Below are 22,034 nucleotides of genomic sequence, written 5' to 3'. Positions count from 1 at the left end.
TCCACAATCTTCATCTCTACTGTTTGCATTGCGAAAGAATTCTTTCAATACAAGTGCAAGTGTTGGGGTTTGTCTGCGTTCAGCCATGGCTTTGCAAACACAACTTGAGCTTCGTACAAACTTGCAAAACTTTAGCCATAAATATGACAATCCAATGAATAATTTTAGCTTATGGAACTCGGGAGATAAAGAGCTCTCAGGGGAGCTAATTTAATGGTTAGCAGACTATTTTCTGTAATGCGGGACTCGAAACATAGAACGTTATAACATGACGTATGGCGTACGTCGATACAGCATTGGTGAGCGACATTTCATGACGTACGCCGTATGTCAACAGCGCAGTCAAGAGGTTAATGGGGATGATCCAAATGTCTTGTCACAATTCACAAAAATGGGAAGTCATACATGTGTGACTTTTTCAGTCCTTCAAAGTACTCTCATCTCAACTTCAGCCAAGGATCAAAAGCTTTTTGACAGTCTTATTGAGATGTTACAAACTGTAATTTCAATAATTTCCCCAAAGTCCTGGAGTCTTGAAAACTTCTTGTAAGTCAGGTTTTGCTTCAGAAGGGGAAGCAACCAAAAAGTGATCTACATTATGTCACCTGTTATCAAGCCACAGAATCATTTTTGGCCCTATGGCTCACACATTTCAAACAGCCAATTAACAATCTGAACCTATCTTTTCCACTTATCTGTCAGAAGATGAGGTATCCATCTTGCAGCCACTTTTCATCTCAAAATCACATTACAGGATCTGTTCATCTGTGAAATATGAAACGCTGTAAGCTTTACCTCTTTCAAGAGCTGAAATGTGCAGATCCCCATCAACTTCTGTCTTTACTAGCTGAACAGTTTGATAATTCCAGACCTCATTTGGACATCTTTGTTGGTACTTGTCTTGACACCTCCTTTGAACTGAATTGAAACTGTCTCCATACACAACTGGCAAATCAGCTTGAATTTTGATCAGACTGTCTCCAAGTTTGAGCATTGTGAAAACATAGCATATGAGCTTCTCTATGCAAGGATCCAGTTTTCTGACCCACCATTAGTTACATCACATTTTCAATGACATTTTACAGTTAAATCAAATATGGCATCATTATGATTTTATACAAATTTAAAGTATAAACGCTTTCATACCAAGCCGCCTTTCTTTGGAATCGACTTCCTCAGCCTCTCCGTCACTCATCTTCGCTGCAATCTTTCTGAACAGTGAGATAGTGGTCAGCAATGGTCAGTTATCTATGGAAAACCGGCTGGGGCATCATAATAATGCACAAACTTGACAAAACAGCAAAATCTGACCACTTTTGTGAAAGAGTGCCAAGTAGTGGTCAGTAATGTTTATCAATGACAAGTTGAGTCAGTGATGGTCATCTGCAAGTCAAATCAAATCATGTTGTTTATTTTAACCCTTTCGCTGCCAGGAAAATAAGATTTAAGTGAAATCTATTTGCCAGGGTTTTTTCCACAAAAAATGGGTATAAATTTTCCAAAAATTCTGTGCTCTTTGTTATTGGAGAAAGACCCATAAAAGTATATATTTTCTGAAAGGTAAATGAATAAAGAATACAAAACACATGCTGTTTTCCCATTTTATATATTTTTAGTGACATGCTGTTGTTTTGAAATCAGTGTTTTGTTTTTTGTCACATTTTTAACTTGTTCATTACAAACAGTCAGGTAATTTGCACAAAAACATCATATTTTCTGGACAAATGGATATCTGCAAACACAAACACATACTAGAACAACCACAATATATATATATATATATATTTTTTTTTTTAAAGAGATAGATACACAATACATTGTGACTTCTCCAAGTGATAAGATGGATGTGAGGCCACGCCCCCTCAGTCTCCACCCCCCTCCTCCTCACCCCTCTCACATGGTCACTTGATTCAGTTCTCATCAGACCGCGTTGGCTGCGTGCCAAGAATATTGCTCTGCTGCTAATTCGGTCATCTGTCGTCTGCTAACATCTGTACAGCCGGCATCACTCACTGACAGTCGCATCTTGGCCACTCTCTTGATTACTCCCTTTATTTTCTATCAGATCGTCCTATAAATGTTCATCTCTATCTTCTCCTTCGAATTTACGCTTCAATTCTTTCTGAGCATCAGCTAAAGAAAGAAATCATGGTTGATTTAGTTCGTCACGATCGCATGTCTTGAGCACGGCGTCGGTCCGACATTTTGTTCAGCGAGCGAGGAGAGAAGTCAGGCAAACACTTGGACAGTGACCCAACCAAAACGTTCAAATAAAGGACTGCTTCATGATGTAGATGGGGTTTCTAGCTATGAATAGAATCTAGAGAGATTCCCCAGGCTAAAGCTACCACTATTTTTGCCAAGGAAGTGAATGCAAACCAGGGAAAAGTCAGAATATTTCAATGACGAGTTATCTCATCATGCAGGCAGCGAAGCATACATGCTTGCCATGACGAGTTATCTCGTCATGCAGGCAGCCTAGGGGTTAAATCCTTTCAAGAAGTCCAATACTGTCAAACCATCACAAAACAGTGCAATGTGATCACTGCTAGTGGTCAGCAGTCGTCAACAGTGGTCAGGCAGCGGTAAAAAAACAAAACCTGCCATGTATGTGACAAAATAACACAGTCTGAACATTTGGGGGATGTGGTCACCAGTGGTCATAGACCAGAGGGAACATAGGCATAAGGAAGCATAGACCTGGGGAAGCATGGACATGGGGGGAACAAGTACCTAGAAAATGTAAATTTGGGGAACATAGAGCAATGGGAGCATTTCCCTACACACTGTTTCTGATAAGCTGGATTTATATTCCCTTTCCTTATGTTGTTTCAATATATATTAGTAGGAAAGAACTTCAATACAGGCTATTATGGTACAATAGTCCAACTTTGCTTCTGTAAGTTTGTAGTGGAAGGGAGTTGGGGGGCGGGGTGGGGGTGGGGGGTCAATTAAGACTAACCCATAATGACCCCGCATCCTTTTTCAGTAGCTTGATTAAACCTTAGGGGTTAATTTCCAACTAGAGGTTGAGTGGGGTGTGGGTGTGGGGGGCTAGACCAGAATGACACTGGGGTAAAACCTTGCAGTGTAGTAGATAGAGCTTGTTACTCTAGGGGTGTCAGGTCAGCTCACTTTACCTCATCACTTGACTGATGAAGGCAGGTTTCCGTCAGCATAACGTTCAAGTCATGATCACAAATGAAATCATAAATGACAGAAAGCAATTATATCATCAGCTACAAAGAAAGTAGACAATATTTAACAGTAACAAGCTAGGAAAAGAACAGTCTTATTTCCTGAATACGACAGTCATACTTATTAGCTGTGAATCGCCAGCACAGAAATTTGATAAAAATATTTCAAACAAATTTATTGAGTGTTTAATTAATTTTTAAAGCAGCTCAAGATCTACCATTACCAATGCAGAAGAGTGGCTGTCAGCCTGTTTTGTTTCTTGAAGTCTTTATTCAGGTAGCGTTAGCTTTTCTCACTCAGTCTATCAGTTGTTGACAGTGGATGCAGATGTTCACACTCTTTCAGAAAGCTGGCCACTCTGCATCTGCATCTGGTGGCCAAGGCTACACCAGACACTCATGTGAATCCTTGAGCTGTTTTAGGTGATGTGCATGCAGGAAAAGTGGAACATTATGCTATTACCAAATCCACTTTGTGTGTGTGTGACTAACTCATTGTTACAGATTCCACATAATGAGTGAAATTGCTGATTTCACAGGATCGGCTGTAGATTTCTCAGAATTAGCTGCTGATTCAGTGAAACAGGCAAGTTTTGAAAGCTCTTACACACAATAATTTTAGTAAAGGGTTGCTCATTTTGCTGATTATGCAGATGTTTCTAATATATATACTATTCAAAGATAACTATATCCCTCTGTATTATTTTAGTTTCTTTTGTCTTTGTGAACATTCAGAACAAATTATGAGAGATTTTTTTTTCTTGTAAACATTGTAATGATCTGGAATGTTGAATGGAAATGATTTCCAAGATTCAGGCACCCAGTGTGCAATGTTCCAGTTATTATCACACGCATACGCACACACACACACAGACAGACACACTATTTTACACACGCACACGCATATGCACGCACACACAGACGCACTATTTTGTCTGTCTATTCTCTGAATCATAACATGATTATCTGATGTAATATTCAACAGGGGGAAGAGTCTGAACGGAGAGAAATTGCCATTCTTTGCTGCTGGAATCAGCTCTGTCATTCACCCAGTATGTCTCGAGCAGCCTGTTGTTTTATGTGATGCTGTTGTGAGGTTCTGTGGTTTATTTTCCTTCTTGTTTTCTGTTTGTGAGAGTGTGTGTGTGTGTGTGTGTGTGATTGAAAAATGACTATGAATATGTACTCCAGTGAGTGAAAAAGAGGATTTACTGTGCATGTGTGTGGAATATGTACATTTGGTCATATGTAAAGGAATAACAGAATGAAAATGACACCACTGTGTTTATGTGTGGAGGGATATGTATCTGTATGTGAGTATGATACACGATGACTCAGTTCACATGTTTGTATGCATAATTATAGGTGGGTGAAAAAGAGAAATATTATGTGTGTTAGTATGAGCTTGTAAATATAATTATAAAAGGAAAAATTATTCAGTGAGAAAAGATAGCTATGATGTTTAAGCACATACGAAATGTGAAGGCAAGGATGAACAGTAGTTAAAATTTGTATATCAATGTAGAGAGAGATACAGATAGAAAGGGAGAGAAGTTCTGAAGTGTTGCTTGTAATAGAAATGTTAATGGTAATTATTAGCATCCTCTGTGGTGGGTGTACATTACTTCATTGGTTAGTCATCTGCATTATTGTTTTGTCTGCACAGAGAAATCCCCATGTTCCTACAATGCACTTCAACTACCGCTACTTTGAAGTGACGCAGGTGGACGGGACAAAACAGTGGTGGTTTGGCGGAGGCACAGATCTTACTCCATACTACCTTGACAAAGAGGTAAGACATGGAGTTTTTCCATGACAGTCACACTTTTACCTCATGATAGTTTCACTTTTTTTTCACCTCTTTTTCTGTTTTATTTCTTTTCATTCAATTTCTGTGAATAAAAGACTTGTTTGTTTGCGCCAGTAATGTGAAGTCAGGAAGATTGGTGCCCAGAGTCATTATAACAGCTGAAAGCAACTCTTTCTTCTGTATGGCTGGTAAATTTTATTTTTCTATGCCACCTAGAACATCCTGAAGATTGTGTAGTATAAAACCATACTAGTCATGACACAATTGGCAGATTCATGAACTGTTCTTTTAAGTTCATGACCAATATCACCTGTGTGACCCTGCTTGCTGACCTTCTTGAAATGGAGTTGGAAGGTCATCATCACTAACTCATGGTCCCACCCAATATCTGCTCCAGGAAAACATGTGACTGAGACGAAACTGATTCAGGCACCATTGTTGACATGCTGAGAGTGTGTTCTTTGATGACATTCACTCCTTTCAAGTTGCACGTGAGCCAATTAAAGTGTCTGCTGTGCATTCGGCTTGCCACCTCTTCAAACAAGTCAACCACCTGATTCAGCGAAAAAAAAGCATGAAAAACAAAAAGCACATGTTTCACCGTGAAAATAACGTTCCTGCTCGCAAGCACAGGAACACACACTGCAATTTAATGGTTGCAGTGGAGAGTGTAAAGGTCAGTTAAGATATTCTTAGCTCTTAACATCATTATGGAAATTAGGTGCCACTCCAAAAATTCAAATCTAAGGTCCCGATTGGGGCCCTTTGTCTAAAACAGTTGTGAACAGTAAGGCCCCAATCGGGGCCCTTCATCCAGAGTGAGTTAACCAGTTCAGTGCCAAAGAATTTTGTAAAAAAAAAAAAAAAATTCCCCTTGCCAGGGAATTTTGAGGATTCGGGGGTAATGAATCACAAAAAATTCTAGCACAAAAGCTATGGGTGATACAGAAAGAAAGTAAACGTTTTTGTGAAGGAAAATGAGTGTAGATTCTGCTTCTGGGCTTTTTTTTTTTTACCAGTTAGGTTGATTGTAAATAACTGTTCAGGTATGTGAAGTCAAGATAATAATTTTTGTGCAACAGAAGGGTCTATATCCACCTCTACATAATGACATCCATAAAGAAAAGGAACAAAATACAGCTAGAAATAGCATGCCTATTGTCAGATAAGTTTATAAAAACAAATCACTGCTCGTGCAGACATGTAAGTAAATCACTGTCCCAACAATGACAAAGGTGGGTAAAGTCAATGTAAAAGGTCAATCATGGTCTCAGAAACTGAGCTGGCAAGCTTTTTGACAGCTAAGAGCGTTCGCAAGTGAGAGTGTTCTTTGATGACATTCACTCCTTTCAAGTTGCACGTGAGCCAATTAAAGTGTCTGCTGTGCATTCGGCTTGCCACCTCTTCAAACAAGTCAACCACCTGATTCAGCGAAAAAAAAGCATGAAAAACAAAAAGCACATGTTTCACATCCAGTGCAGGTTCCACCCTGCGTTTCTTGAAAATCGTGGAGCATTGGTGGTTATCGATCCTACAGTCTGCATTGAAATGTGAGCACGCTCGTTCCTAAAAGCCACACCCCTCTTCATGAACTCTGGCTGATATTCTACCTATTGTCTTACATCACTCCTCTCTCTCTCCTCCCCTTCTTTCAATGCTCACTGCACATATTCTGTCAGTCATAGCCACTTGTTCAAAAACACTGTCTGATTGGATAGATGGACTGAATTACCATCAAATGGGCTGTCAGTTTCGTCACTGTCATTGTCAATCACCTTTGTTTGCAAACCAATCATCAGGCAAGAGAGATCCTTCTTGATCAAGAAAGCTGTCCAGAATCACAAGCAGAGCTTTCGGAATTATGTAAATCTGGTGACTGTGACCACCTCCTTTACTGGACACAGTTTTCAATGCCTTTTTTTTGCACGTGATGGAACCCCCTTTTCCATGCACGTATCACGTGGTCAGTTAGCAAATTATTATCGAGTAGAAAGGGGTCTTCTACCTGATGAATGTTCAATTAAATAGTTTTTTTTTTTAATCCAGACACATCAGACTAACTGTTCAGAGTTTGTTTATGTGAATTGAACCAAACTCCAGTGAAGGAAAAATCAGAACATATGCAGGACGTCAGTGGACGTCTTATAGGCACTGTGGCAATACTTTTTGTAGGACGTCTGCTGACGTCTTATAGGCACTCTACTGGTTAATGCAGGGACATCATTATGAAAGGAAGCATATAGTACAACCTTGTCACATAGTCTGAAACTTAAAATGGACCTCCATAGCAGCATTGTCCTCCTCCTCCTCTTTCATCATGAAAACAAAACAAAAAAAAGTAAAAGATTTTGTGGCCTTTCATGCCCTGCTGTCATGGTCACCTCAGTTTCGATCCCCCTCCACGCAAGTGGAGGGATGAGTCCTGTTAAGGTCCTTGGTGTCGGCAAATTCTTGGGGGACTGTCATTGGAGATATGTATGTGGTGGCAGTTTCCTCTCTGGAGGGGATGCTCACTCACTCTGGCTCCGCGATTAAGCATTTATTGTCGTCAGTAGGGGGCTTAGCAGGTAGTGTCCTAAGTACGTTAGATCAGATCAGGTGCTGCTAAACATGACTAGAGTGAGTCAGCAGCAGTGCAGGGTTTCCTCTGATATGTGGATTCCTGGCAACCTAACATTGATGGTTCCCTGTGGACTGCCAACACTGGGACTGCAACAGTCGGACCTAGATGAGGCTGTCTATGGGGGACTGGAAATGAGTAGTGTGGGAGTAGTGCCACTGAAAACAGTGCAGATGATTGGGCAGCAAAAAAAGCAACAACAACAAAAATTGCAGAACTATTGAAATGGTGTGCGGTTTGTGTTAGTCACATCAGATCCACATTTAACTTATATCATAATATCCCAAAACTCATAGGTATAAGTTTGAATCTGTCCAACTTTTAATCTGTTCCCCATCTTTTCCATGACACTGCTACTCAGATACTTCATTAAAAAAGTAGCTATGCAGAACAATTCCTAAAGCAATGGACATTTTAGGCAAGAAGGCTGACCAGGAAGTGCCATGTACTAGAATTTTCAGCATGTTCATTCAGATTAAATCTTTAGAATATTTGCATGCAGTGAACATGTCAGTGATTTAGTTAGTGTCACTGTGTGTTCTGTTAAGAATTTCTTTTCTCTTAACTGCAGGCAAGGGATAGAATAAATAGTAAATAGTGGTAACTGTCTCCATTCACAAGGTACACAACTTCAAGTCAGTGCTGCTAATGCTACTGATTCAGCTAGCACACAGGTAAATAACAGGTCCATTGGAACAAACCCAGACACTTCCTCAAAAAGGAAACACCGGGCTTACCCTTATACCAAACATTTGACATGTGAACACAGCAGCAATGACAGAAGAAATGTGCAAACATGAATTAGTTTTTATTCAAGACTGGCATAACCTTTTAATCCTGTATAAGCTACACAGAATATACAGACAATACAGAACAAACACATGGTTCCCTCTTTGGTTTTATTCCAAGAGACAGAATGTCATGTCTAAAAACTGTAACCAAAAGCTTATTCTGGCAATACAAACATCCTGCAACAAACTTGGAAGGACCCAATAATATCTTGCAGGTCTGGATCCAAGTGAAATAAACGGGCAACCAATTGAAATAAAATGTTTATGATGTGGAAGACTTAAAATCTATGATTTGTACAATGGTAGGAGTTGAGAGTTGAATTTTTTTTCTTCATCAAACAGATAACTGAATCAGGGTTAGTATACAGATTCCCTTTGTTTACACCCATGAGCTGAAAGTTGATTTGAATTCATAATCATCTTTCTGATTAAATCTTTTGAAGATGATAGGCATTGAAACCACTTGTGATTTTTGTGTGTAACTTTTGTTCTCCAGGATGTGGCGTTATTTCACAAAGAGCTGAAGAAAGCATGTGACAAACATGACAAGAAGTTCTATCCTGAATACAAGAAGTGGTGTGACGACTATTTCTTCATCAAACACAGAGGTACAGTCATTCTAAGTGCTTTGAGAGACAGTTATATTCTGTTTGTTGTTGTTTTTTGGTGTGTGTTTTTTTGTTTTTTTTTATAAACAGACTTGATAAGACCAGCCACCTCGGCAAAGTGGTTTGCATTGAGAACTGACGTCTGAGAGGATGCAGGTTTTAACCTCAGCACAATTGGGATTTTTCATCCATGGCTGGCTCATACCAGAATGGAGCGTGCCATGGGCTTAAATGGGAAGACATGCTGTCTCCACTCAGTATGGCTCAGTGACCAAGCTGTTATTGTTGTCATTTGGGGATTTATTAGGCAGTGCCTTGTGTATGTTGAATCCGATTTGCACTGCTCTGCTGAACACCGCCCAAGTGACTTGGAAGAAGCACAAGGTCTCTGGTGTGTGTATTCCTGACATGGCTGTTACTGTAGCTGTGACCTGATCCTGGGTGTGGCTGTACATGGACGACTGCCACTGAAATATTTCAGATGATGGGGCAGCAAAGAAGAAAAAAAAAGACAACCTGTCAGACATGCCACACATACACACACATTTAGCACTTGTATGTGTGTGCACATGTACATGCATACACACATATATACTCAGGCACATATACATGAAAACACAGAAAATTCTGCACACAATTTTTTACTTGTCTCACAATTTGTTTATTTACCTTCACCTTACTTTGTTATTTACCCAGTTATTCTTGTTATTTACCCACTTATTCCTACTTCATTAGTATGTCAGACCCATTCTTGCTGAAGAAGCAGTTCACCTTATCTCCATGTCATTGGTCTGCTGGACCAAAACTTGCTGTAGAGTCAGTGTAGCCATGCTCCCCTATCTCTATGTCATGGGTCTGTGGGATCCTCACCATATTTTATTCTTTTGAAAGTGTGGGTCTGTGAGACCTACAAAGTCATAACAGGAGTTGCTATATATCCAAGATGTGAGCATTGTATTCACTTGTTAAGGAAGACATTAGAAAAATATGCACAAACAATTCCAATATAGAATTTGAGGCTTACAAAAAAAATCTAGAGTTATGTAAAAAGAACTGATATGTAAATTATTTTCAAAAGGCAATGTTAGGAATACTAGAACCAAGAGATACAGTTGAAGTTAAAAGCACATTTTTACACTTTTATTGACTCACTTGTGTAAACAAAGTGAGTCTATGTTTTAACACGGTGTTCGGTTGTCTATGTGTGTGTGTCTGTGCGTCTGTGTGTCCGTGGTAAACTTTAACATTGACATTTTCTCTGCAAATACTTTGTCAGTTGACACCAAATTAGGCATAAAAATAGGAAAAATTCAGTTCTTTTCAGTCATCTTGTTTAAAACAATATTGCACCTCTGGGATGGGCACACACAAAAAAAATAATGAAGCCTAATTATATGCAAACTGCATTTACTGTTATATTTATATTTTTTGTATTCTCTAAACTTGGCACTTTGATCTGATATTCTGACCCAACAACAAGAGCAGTCATTATTATCATTTTTTGTTCAAACAGGAACTTCTTTTGCTAAGCATGGAAGTTTTATTTATTTTGCAAACGTTTTGGTGCAGATAGTAAAAAAGGGAAATTAATCTGTAATTAATGCTAGGGGAGTTAATTTGCTTTAAACTGATCTTTCTCATCTTAAACATTACATTTTGAAATTATACTCAATACATAAAAAGCTTGTGTGTTTTACTCTCAGTCACAAGTGAGTCTTGAAGGCCTTGCCTATCTTGTTTATTATTGCAGGGATAATATTGATACTGAATTTGTTTGAATTTATTCCATCTTGATCTGGTTGCTGTGGTAAGATTCTCTCTCTCTCTCTCTCTCTCTCTCTCTCTCTCTCTCTCTCACACACACACACACACACTGGCCCTGTCCTGTCTCAGATGCAATGCTTTGTGCTCAAAGGGGCACAACCAGTCCTCCTCCTCATGAGTAATATCCCATTGCAAGTTGTGGTCATGAACAGCCTAACCAGTCAAGTCACTTTTCAGTCCTTTCTCAGTGGATCTAGTCACTACACTTGCAGTTCTGACTGCACTCAGTCAACACAAAGAGTTCGGAGCATCCAAAATTTCAAGACACACTCACAGATGCTGTCAAAAAGATTAAACCTGTCACTGCTATGTACTGCACACTGCCAGATGGTGCAGTGCAAATGTGTGTGTTTGGCTTCCACTCATTCACCAGCCCCTTCATGTATAACAGGGCCTGGTTTCTGGAGAGTCCTGGAAGACTGACTGCCTTCTCTTCCGTCTTGGGGATTTCTGGTTTAAGATGACTGAGTCCTCACATTAGTGAGGAAAACTTATGGATTTTGTCTGTCTCCCTCATTCTTTGACTTTAACACTAATCTTCTGGGCATTGACTTTCACACTACTCTTCTAGACAAGTTTCCTGACACAGGCCCCAGGCCAAGGATATCTTGACAAAGGCTCATCTGTGGTTAAGGTGAGTGACTGATATGTGCACACTATGAATTTGTCTTGCTGATGGAACACAGCTGAGGGCAGTATGATTGATCACACAGCAGGGTGAAGGACTGAAAACTGGCCAGGCTGCTCAGGCCAAAACACCTTATCATAAGACAAAATATGGTGAGTGGATGCTGGAGTTGCAACTCTTTGGGCATCTGTTTTCAACCAGTCTTAGAAAATAGATGGACTGAACCATCCTGTTGGTGACTACATGATACTTTTAGGTGACTGTCTCGTGCACATGGCAGCCATTTTCTGCCATTAATCCATTGAGTGAGAAAACCAAAATTGCATCATGCTATGTTATGCTGCCATTAATTGCTCCAGAAAGCTTCCAAGAAACAGTGTGATATGTTGAGGGTTAACTCACTCGATACTGGGCTTTTTGTAATCACGTGTTCCTCTGGATACTGGGCGTTTGTATAGGTTTAAAAAAAAAAATCACCAACAAAATAATGACAAAACACAATGACTTGAAATTTTGAGACATGTTTATTGATAAATGGAATAAGCATGGTGCTAAGTTTCATAGCCTTTACTTTCATGGTTCATTTTTTGTAGCTGGAGTTATAAAACAGTTTTTTTACAGCAACGAAATTGAGGGTGGTTCCAAATGCATAGGAGGAAAATTTTCAGCATTGTTGAAAGAAGGGTTATTTTCCACATAAATTGCATTGTGAAAACCCTGTAGAATGTAAAAAAATGGCTATTTGAGAGTTTCTGCATCATACAAATGAGCAAAAATAAATAACATGCAAGTGGCCAATTGGTAATTTGTCATACGGCATTCTTTAGTACACAAGGCATCAGTATGGTTTGAAAACAGTTCATAAAAAAATAAAAGACACATGGTTTTGAAATTTGGAGACATTATCACAGATAAAGTGAATAAGAAGAGCACAAACTTTCAAAGCTCTTACTGTTATGGTTCACGTTTTGTAGCCAGAGATAAATAGGATTACCTTTTTTACGATAACAAAATTGAGGGTGGTTGCACATCATAGTGATGAAATTCACAGCATTGTTGAAAGAAGGGTTATTTTCCACATAAATTGCATTGTCAAACCCTGTAGAGTGTAAAAAATGGCTGTTTGAGAGTTTCTGCATCGTACAAATGAGCTAAAATAAATAACATGCAAGTGGCCAATTGGTAATATGTCATACGGCATTCTTTAGTACACAAGGCATCAGTATGGTTTGAAAACAAATCATAAAAAAAATAATAAAAGACACATGGTTTTGAAATTTGGAGACATTATCACAGATAAAATGAATAAGAAGAGTACAAACTTTCAAAGCTCTTACTGTTATGGTTCACTTTTTGTAGCCAGAGATAAATAGGATTACCTTTTTTGTGATAACAAAATTGAGGGTGGTTGCACATCATAGTGATGAAATTCACAGCATTATTGAAAGAAGGGTTATTTTCCACATAAATTGCATTGTCAAACCCTGTAGAGTGTAAAAAAAGAAATTTAAAAAAATGGCTGTTTGAGAGTTTCTGCATCATACAAATGAGTTAAAATAAATATAATAAAAGTTGGTAATTTGTCATGTGGCATTCTTCAGTACAGTAGGTATAAGTATGGTGTGAAAAAAAGAAAAAAAGAAAAAGAAATGTCACACAGTCTTGAAATTTGGAGACATGATTATTGATATAGTGAATAAGCACAGTAAACAGCTAGCTCTTCAGTCTATGGTACTCTGTCTGTAGCTGGATGGAGTTGGGGTATCCTTTACGATGAAGGACACTGGTAATCATTTGAAAGTTTCTGTACTGTAAGAATACACTAACACTAATCATAGGGCCAAAAACCTCACTATTTGATATCCAAAACAGCCGCAGTCTACACATGGAAGAAAAAAAAAGCAAAAAAAAAACAAAACCAAAAAAAAGCACATCACTTTCTTCTAATAATTTGCATAATCTGCAGTGGTGTGATACACTTGAAAACAAGTGATGTCTCTTCCCTGGCACAGCTTATCACACAAAGTTACACCACATTTTGTGCATCAGTTTGGGCTTTCCCGAAATTTAACCTCAGGATAGCGTTTGCGCCATGCAGTACAGACATGGCATTTCCTGAAGTTCTTCTTTCCACTGAGTCGTGGAGGAAGAACGGTGGAAAAATGTCCACCTTGAAGGCGAGCCTTGGAGGACGGGGATGGGCCGCAGGCTTCACCACTTCATCGTCTTCCGGTTGAGTGGCATGTAGGCCATGAGCTGGTCACTGCGGTCAACTCCAGCCATGTTCACAATGTAGTCTTGGACAGCTTTGGGCTTTAGTTTCCTGCCTGTCCTTGTGGTGACCTCCTCCATCTCAGCTGGGTCCATCTTGGTGGTGATCAGGTGCACTGCCTTCTTGCCCATCCACTTCAGGACACCTACTGCACCTATAACACATGTACACAGAGAATTAGGGAAACAGTTGCAGTGGAAAAGAAAACACACACACACCACTACCACCACCACAACCACTTACTAATGCACACTTACTCAAACACACACACACATACACACAAACACACACATGTGTGTGTGCGCACACGCCCCCCCCCACACACACACAAACACACACACACACACACACACACACACTCGTGTGCGCACACACACACACACACACACACACACACACACATGTGTGCGCGAGCACACACACACACACACACGTGCACACACACACAAATGCGCACACACACACACACACACACAAATGCACACACACACACACACACCACACATAAATGCACACACACACACACACACACACACACACATCCACAAACTCAACAATGCCTGTGTACCTTTACACACACCACAGACGTGTAAACAGTATTTGTATATTTGTGATGTAGATGAAGTACAAATGAACATATCATATTCATAATATCAGTTGTAACACAACCATATGTGGAAGAAAATATATCCTGGAGGATGTCTGATTTATAAATTATTGCGTGAACATATTATCATAGGGAAACAAACTCATGATAAATAAAATGACTACATACCTTGGCATAAAGCGTATACATGGCCGCGTGGTGGGGCCGCAGAAACCAGCTCTCTGGGCATACCCTTCCTGTTCGGCCGCACAGTCCCAACACAGTGAGTGTCTTGCATCACCAGCTTCTCCGCCAGCTCAGGGCAGCAATAGTAATTGTCTTCGTAGACTGTTCGGCCTTTCTTCACGAGGGGCTCTGCTATTCTCATCACCACATCAGTCGGTTTGTTGCTGATGTTGGGGACGTTTCCAAAAATTTCGAAGTCAAACACATAAGCTGATGATGACTCACACAGCTCATATAGTTTGATCCCCCACTTCACAGGCTTGTCTTTCATATACACCCTGAAGCTCAGCTTCCCCCTCCATGGGCACATTGCCTCATCAAGGCAGATGTTTTCCTCTGGGATGTAGAGGGCCTTGAATCTGTCTCGCAGATGGGGTGTAGACAGGCTGGATCTGGACATGATGTTGGCAGCAAAAGGTGATACCAGGATAGGGTTGGTTGACCAGTAGTCAGCAACTTGTGGTTTATGGGCGAGACCCATGTGTATGAGTATCGCCAAGAAACCAGTCATTTCGTTCACTGTGGTGTTCTTCCACTTCCGAAAGAGACTTTGGGGTGGCAGAACACCTTTCTGTTGAAGAGACTGAGCGGCATATCGGTTCGTTTCTTCAACGATATGCGCCATGATCTCGTTGTCAAATATTGCGTCGTAAAAGTTTATGGGGGCGTGGCCAGTCATCCCTTGTAATTGCAGTCCGTGCAGTTCTTGGTCTGTGTATGGTGGTATGGCAGGGAAAAAACTAAAATCCTCATGCCACTCTTTGCTCATAAACTTCAGAAAAGTGTCCGTGCTCTGGTCAGCCAGTAGGCCGTGTGCGCCTGCCTCTCACTGTCACTGCCTGCATCACTTGCCACGCCTCTCTGCTCTTCCACTTCAGGTTCGATGTCCAACAAACTTTCATGTTCACTCTCTTCGGATGCTAAAAAATCACTCTCCTTCTTCACCATACTCTGCATCTGATCCTTCAGTTTGGACCAGTTCCACGGCTTCTCTTAGGGTGTAAACATGCCTTCCTTGTCTGCTCTGTGAACCACTCATGCTGGGTTGTGACGCCATTGTTGTTTGTCTGAACACAAAGGCCTGGGTGATGATAAAAATAGCTCAGCAGCACAGCAACAAGCAACTTGCCAGCCACTCCAGTGGTCAGAGGTTGACCTATGCTAATTAGCAAGGTTCGTAGGGTCCTTTCAAGTCCTTTTAAGTCCTTAGGAATTGGATTTTGGTCAAAAGGCCTTTTAAGTGCTTTGATTCAGCAAGTTGGTCCTTTTAACTCATCAGGAGGTCCTTTTAATTTTTGAAAGGTACTGTTAAGTCCTGTTTTATGAAGAGAAAGAGACTTGAGAACGAAACTGAAACACCTTCGACACCAAAACCGCAAGTTGCAAAGCGCGTTGAAAGATGCCGACGCGATTGTCTGAAACTCAGTACTTACTGTAGGAGGATACAGCCTATAGGCCTAGGCCCTAACAGTAGTGCGCTTTCTGCTCGGTGGCAGACGCGAAGCGTGGTACAGTGGCTGTGAGTCACGCCTGCTGCTGCTGCTTTGCTTAGGCCTAGCCTACAGTGACGTGAATTGCAAAGACTAAATACGACAGTCAGATGGGATTAGCTGTTCTTCCGTTTATGAGAGGTAAGTGTCTGCTGTTCTGCATGTCAAATAGATTGGGGTGTACTGTAAAGTCATGTCGGCAAAGGTCCTTTTAAACTGATTTGAGGTCCTTATAAAGTCCTTTAAAGGTCCTTTTTTGGCTTCATGCCCACCACCTGGGAACCCTGATTAGGCTATAACATGGATGGCTGTGTCTGTGACACTGGGTCACGACATGACTTGTGGAAATTTTTGAAGGTCGGAACGGCAATACTCGTTGTTTGTATAAAACCGGTTGGAAACGGACGACGGAAATACCCGTTGTTAGTATCGAGTGAGTTAAGATCAGAAAGAAACTTTCCAAACTTGACTCGAAATAAGTTACAATTGAGCGCGGACAAAACTGAAGCAGTGATCATAGGAACTAAACAAAAACTGTCTTCCATCACAATTGACACAATCAAACTTGGCAGTACATCCATCCCTCCTCTTTCCACATCAGTCAGGAACCTCGGTGTTGTCCTTGACAATACACTGTCCATGCAAAAATAATCAGTCAGACATGTCAGTCCTGCTACTGTCAACTGCGGCGCATCAGTGCCGTTCGTAAATATCTGTCCACTGACGCAACATCTAGACTTGTCGTTTCTCTAATTCTCTCTTGCCTTGACTGCTGTCTCTATTGTCTGGTTTGCCTGCTTCATCCATTCAGTCCCTTCAGCGCATACAAAACTCTGCTGCCCGACTCGTCCTCAGAAAGAAAAGATCTGAGCACATCACTCCTCTTTTGCAAGATCTCCACTGGCTCCCTGTCTCAATAAAGTACAAGATCAGCACTCTATATTATAAATGTATTCACAAAACTGCCCTTTCCTATCTCTGTGGCTGCCTTCACCTCTACACTCCATCTCGCTCACTACAATCGGCTTAGGATCCACTCTGTTTACGCATACCCAGATTCAAACACTCGACTGTTGGCCGCCGTTCTTTCTCCGTCTCTGGACCTCGCAATTGGAATGAACTTCCTCTTTCGCTTCGTCAAGTCTCCACTCTCAGCTCTTTCAAGTCTGGCCTTAAAACTCACCTCTTCCCAAAATAGCCCCCCTTGTCTGCCCTTCCTGTCTTTAGTTTCTACAGTTTTAGAGTTATGCATGCGTGTGAATGACTGGTGCGAAAGCGCTTTGGTTTGTGTCTGCACAAGATTCAGCGCTATATAAATACCATTATTATTATTAAACATTAGTACTGAGTGCATGAGAGAGAAAGAGAATTCATAGAGAGGGAGAGAGAATAAAAATATGAAAATCAATATGAACATGATTCAGGCTTTAGCCCCATGCTTAAGGCATTTGCATATATGTAACACAAGTTAGAACTGTTTATTTCCAGAAATAATTCACAGCTTAGGTAACAGTGGAAGTATTTGTTACTGTAGACCTTTTCAAGTGTTTTACTTGTAGTTTTGGGTCTTAGGAGTATACAAGGGTGCATGTTTACATGTTTGTTTATTATCATGTTGTAAGAGTCTTAGGAGAAGACAAGGGTGCATGTTTACATATTGTGTATGGTTCAATTACATGTGTTATTTTAAAGAGCTTGTATCATGTTAACCTGTCACCATTATTTAAAGGGAAAAAACATACTTTGTTTAAAAATTGTAATCTTCTGTACCCATGCAGGGCTTTACGGTTTTAGGCGGTTGTCTTGATTCCTTTTGATTGTGTGTGTGTCCATTTACATGTACGCGTGAGAGTTAGAATGTGCACACACAAATGTACATGTTCTTGCAAGTGTGTTTATTCCTCTCCCTCTCTCACCAGATCAGACACACACATTAACTTATACACACATGCACATATATGTCCACACTCACATCCACACATGCATGCATGCAGGCATATATGGCTCGGTCAGCTACACTGTCAGCATGCACAGCAAGGGATGTCCGACAGTGCGACAGGGTTTCCTCAGCCAAGCTAGTAGACATTCCATGGCTTTCAACCATTGGTACAGCAGAGTGCCCAAAGTAAAGATAATCTCTCAGTTTTGGCTGGTAAGTATTGCAAAGAAATATGAGGCAAAAATAACCTTATTTCAGTTGGAAAAGAAAAACCTCTTTGATATCTGTAAGCAAGATTTTGTTAAGGATGTGTCAGGCTGAGTTGAACAAATCTATTCTGCTTGTGTTCTTAGGAGAGAGCAGGGGAGTTGGTGGCATTTTCTTTGATGATGTGGATAAACCCAACCAGGAAAATGCCTTCCAGTTTGTCAAGGTGAGATAATTGTGCATTTTTTCTTTGATATAAAGACATAATCTTTGCATGATTGTGCTTAACATTAATTTATCATTTCTGTTCTTGTTTATTTGCATTCTGTCATTGTGTTCCATGTGTGTACCTCTTTTTACATGTTTACATTGTATTTGTTTTTGGTGTATTCTTGTAAAACAAATGGTGTTACTCCTCCTTAAAATGATGTATCAAGTAAACATGTCCAAAACTGCAAATCAGTATCTTCATGTACACACCTATATTATTATATTTATTACAGCGTTTTAGAAAAAGCCTGCATTTCCACTGTGAAACAAATAATGTTGAGAACTGACAGATCTAAGTAAGATAGTACTAGTGGGGTCAACATAGACTTTTATATATTCATTTGAATTTGCCTGACTTTCAGAAAATTGCAAGCTTCAGACAAATGTACACACACACAAACACACACACACACACACACACACACACACACACACACACACAGAGAACAATGTTTCCTATAGAACTAAAGTCTAAGAGCTATCAGGATAGTTATACTTTTTATTATGTATCATATATTGTTGATATTGTGTGTCATTTTTCTTGAATGTTTCTTGCACACTGCAATACCTGTGTGAAATGAAGTAAAATCTGTTCTGGTTGATGAAGTTAAAAAATAATCTGAGAGCTATCACAGCCTGTCTAAAAATCTGGGGATCATATGGTAATTTTGAGGATTAGATTTTGGAGAATAAAAAGAATAAAGCCTTCTTCACATATCCATATAATCTGTTTTAGTGAAGTCATGTGTGTGTGAATTTGCATGAATATGTGTGAATGTGTGTGTTTTTAGGCAATCGCATTGTGTAGGTGTAAGTGTAAGAGAGAGTGAGGGGTAACATACAGATTAAGACAAACTGGGAGAACAAGGTTGGGACATAGTTTGACTGGGAAGGTTGTGCAGATGGTTGTTACATCTACATGGTGGTTGCATGGAAACAAGGTTTTCCACACTGCCCTTTGACGTGTCTGACCTTTCAGCCTTTCAACAGAACTGGACTTTGACCCCTCGCCCCCCTGGACCCCACCCTCCCGATTACCACTACCCTCCATCTTTTCTGCCAGTCTTATTCAGTCCATGTAAAAGGAGGAGAGTTGGGAGGAGCAAGTAAGGTATATGGGATGTGGTGTTTTGATGAATGGATCAAGATTGAGGGAATTTGAGGGGACGCAGAGAGACACAGAGAGAGAAAGGTGGGGGATAGAGATAGAGAAAGAAAACATTGTGGTGAGTGTCACAAGTGGATGGGAGAATGGAAGGGGCATGAGGGTGATAGCATGGCTGTGATTTTGACAGCTCTTCAAGTGGAAGAGTGAGGTGGGGGCTGGTGGGGGAGGGGGAGAGATTTGGAGATGGGCACAGCCATTTTTTGTATGTTGTCCACTTGGACTTGCTACAGACAGGCCTCATTGGCTATATGTAACACAGACAGGCAGGAGCTGGCTGTGAACTTTTCACTTTAATCAAGACAACCTGTTGACTTGCAACCAGCAGCAACATCAAAACTGTGGCTACAAACTTAGCAGGGTCCCAAGACTGTTATTGTGGAGAATGCTACGCTCAAGTGTGAAGAGTGAAAGATCTGCTCACTATCTTTTCTCCACATTATTGTTGTGAAGCCAGAACATTCTTGCACTGTGGTTTGCCAAAAAAAAAAAAAAAGAGAAAAATATGTTGTTGATTTTTTCCCTGAAGACTAGTAGTAGTAATGAGATTTATGTTAATGTTAAAGTAAAAATTGTGTACAGATTACCCCCCAAAAATGTACTTGTAAACAGATCTGTTCTACCTTACATATTTCTCAGGCATTTGATTTCATTGTGAAAAAAGAGACTTAAACAAAGAAACATAGAAATTAGCAAAATTATAGCAAAGGTTTTTATGATAGTGATGAGAAACTATAGTGAGAGTTGTATAATACAAGGTCTTCAGAGTAGCCCCCCTCAGTCAAGTGTTTCAGCCCGTAACTCCTTACACTCTAAGGGGGCCGGGCCGCACCCAGGTCATGACTCCTGGATTCCCCTTTTCTTTTTAACAGTCACCTTTCTGGCAGACATTTTAACTCTCTCCATATGAACGGCGAAAGAGATGACGTTAACAGCGTTTCACCCCAATTACCACCATCAAAATATTGCAAGAGGAAGGCTCTTATACTGAAGAGGTGAATGTTGACAAAGAATACCACAATTCTGATGACGGAAGCTAAAGGTTGGGTCATTGAGACACCCACTGGACATCCGAGGGGTCTGTGTAGAGGAGAAAAGAGGACTGGCCGTACTGAGTGAGTTAACCACTGAGCCATTGTACGCCTAATTTGAGTAAGGAAATTTAATCCTTATGAAGTTTACCTTCATTCCTCCTCGACCAGATCCAGCTGGAACTCATTTCTGCTGCTTATGCCATTGCCTTGAGAGCCCTTGTCACACACACACACACTGTCTCTCTCTCTCTCTCTCTCTCTCTCTCTCTTTCACACACACACACACACACACAGGTGGCTTTGACACCGCAATGACCAAAGACTGCACACACACACACACACAGGTGGCTTTGACACTGCAATGACCAAAGACTGTGGTAAAGGAAGTCGTAAACAGGCCCATGTTACATGGTGGACCTTTGTTAACTTCGCCTTGCAGAGCACACAGAGGCATGCATGCACACACACACACACACACACACACACACACACACACACACACACACACACTATATTTCAGATTCTATTTTGTGTTGATTCTAAATCAATTCTTCACGCTATTGAACTTATAAAAGAAACGGTTAGGTATGAACTCATTATTGAAATTAACCATTTGATTCACGAACTCTTATTAAGAGGCTCTCACATAACCTTTTGCTGGATTCCTTGTCATTGCGGTTTTTACTATAATGAAAAAGTTGACATTTTGGCTAAAAAAAAAAAATAGCTAGAAGCTCCACGAAGGACTTAGATTTAAATATTTCGAGTTACATAAGAACATACAGAAAATATATGGTTTCATGGGAAAACATTACCATAATGATTTTCATAAGAGGCAAATCATTTCTCTAATCTGCAGATGGAAAATGAATTGTTTTAGGACAAAATATGTCAGTAATCATCCAAACTGACATCACTGCCAACGGAGAAAAGCTTGAAACCGTGAAGAATTTCAAATACCTTGGAGCAATAGTTTCAGATGAGGGGTCCAAGCCTGAAGTATTAGCCAGAATTGCAATGACAGCTGCAACACTAGCCAAGTTGAACACCATTTGGAAGGACAAGGCAGTCAAGCTCAGCTCAAAGATAAGACTCATGCGTTCCCTTATCTACTCAGTTCTCCTGTATGCTTGTGAAACATGGACCCTTACAGCAGAATTAGAGAAGAGGATTCAGGCCTCAGAAATGAGATGCTTCAGAAGACTGCTTGGCATCTCTTACAAAGACCACATAACCAATGAGGAAGTCAAAAACAGAATAAGGCAAGCCATTGGTCCCTATGAAGATCTTCTCACCACCATCAAGAGGCGCAAATTAAAATGGTTCGGCCACGTAACAAGAGGAGAG

At 40.4% G+C, this 22,034-nt stretch overlaps 2 protein-coding genes across 5 annotated transcripts in view; both read left to right on the top strand.

The window, feature by feature from the left end:
* LOC143283115 (uncharacterized) overlaps window positions 1-22,034 on the top strand; it is a 551,198-nt gene that overhangs the window by 366,700 nt on the left and 162,464 nt on the right. The gene's annotated exons all lie outside the window — the stretch shown is intronic.
* The window catches only part of LOC143283113 (oxygen-dependent coproporphyrinogen-III oxidase-like), a 203,949-nt gene that overhangs the window by 168,001 nt on the left and 13,914 nt on the right, over window positions 1-22,034 (top strand). For all 4 annotated transcript variants that reach the window (XM_076589228.1, XM_076589227.1, XM_076589229.1 and 1 more), the window contains 4 exons: window positions 4,183-4,249; window positions 4,864-4,989; window positions 8,915-9,026; window positions 18,365-18,444. In XM_076589228.1, the coding sequence (XP_076445343.1) occupies window positions 4,183-4,249; window positions 4,864-4,989; window positions 8,915-9,026; window positions 18,365-18,444 (385 nt within the window). The remainder of the gene's footprint in view (window positions 1-4,182; window positions 4,250-4,863; window positions 4,990-8,914; window positions 9,027-18,364; window positions 18,445-22,034) is intronic.

The sequence above is a fragment of the Babylonia areolata genome, chromosome 6 (genome assembly GCF_041734735.1).
Source record: "Babylonia areolata isolate BAREFJ2019XMU chromosome 6, ASM4173473v1, whole genome shotgun sequence".
NCBI lineage: Eukaryota > Metazoa > Mollusca > Gastropoda > Neogastropoda > Buccinidae > Babylonia > Babylonia areolata.
Note: the sequence above shows the minus strand (reverse complement) of the source record. Positions and strands in the feature narration are given on the sequence as shown.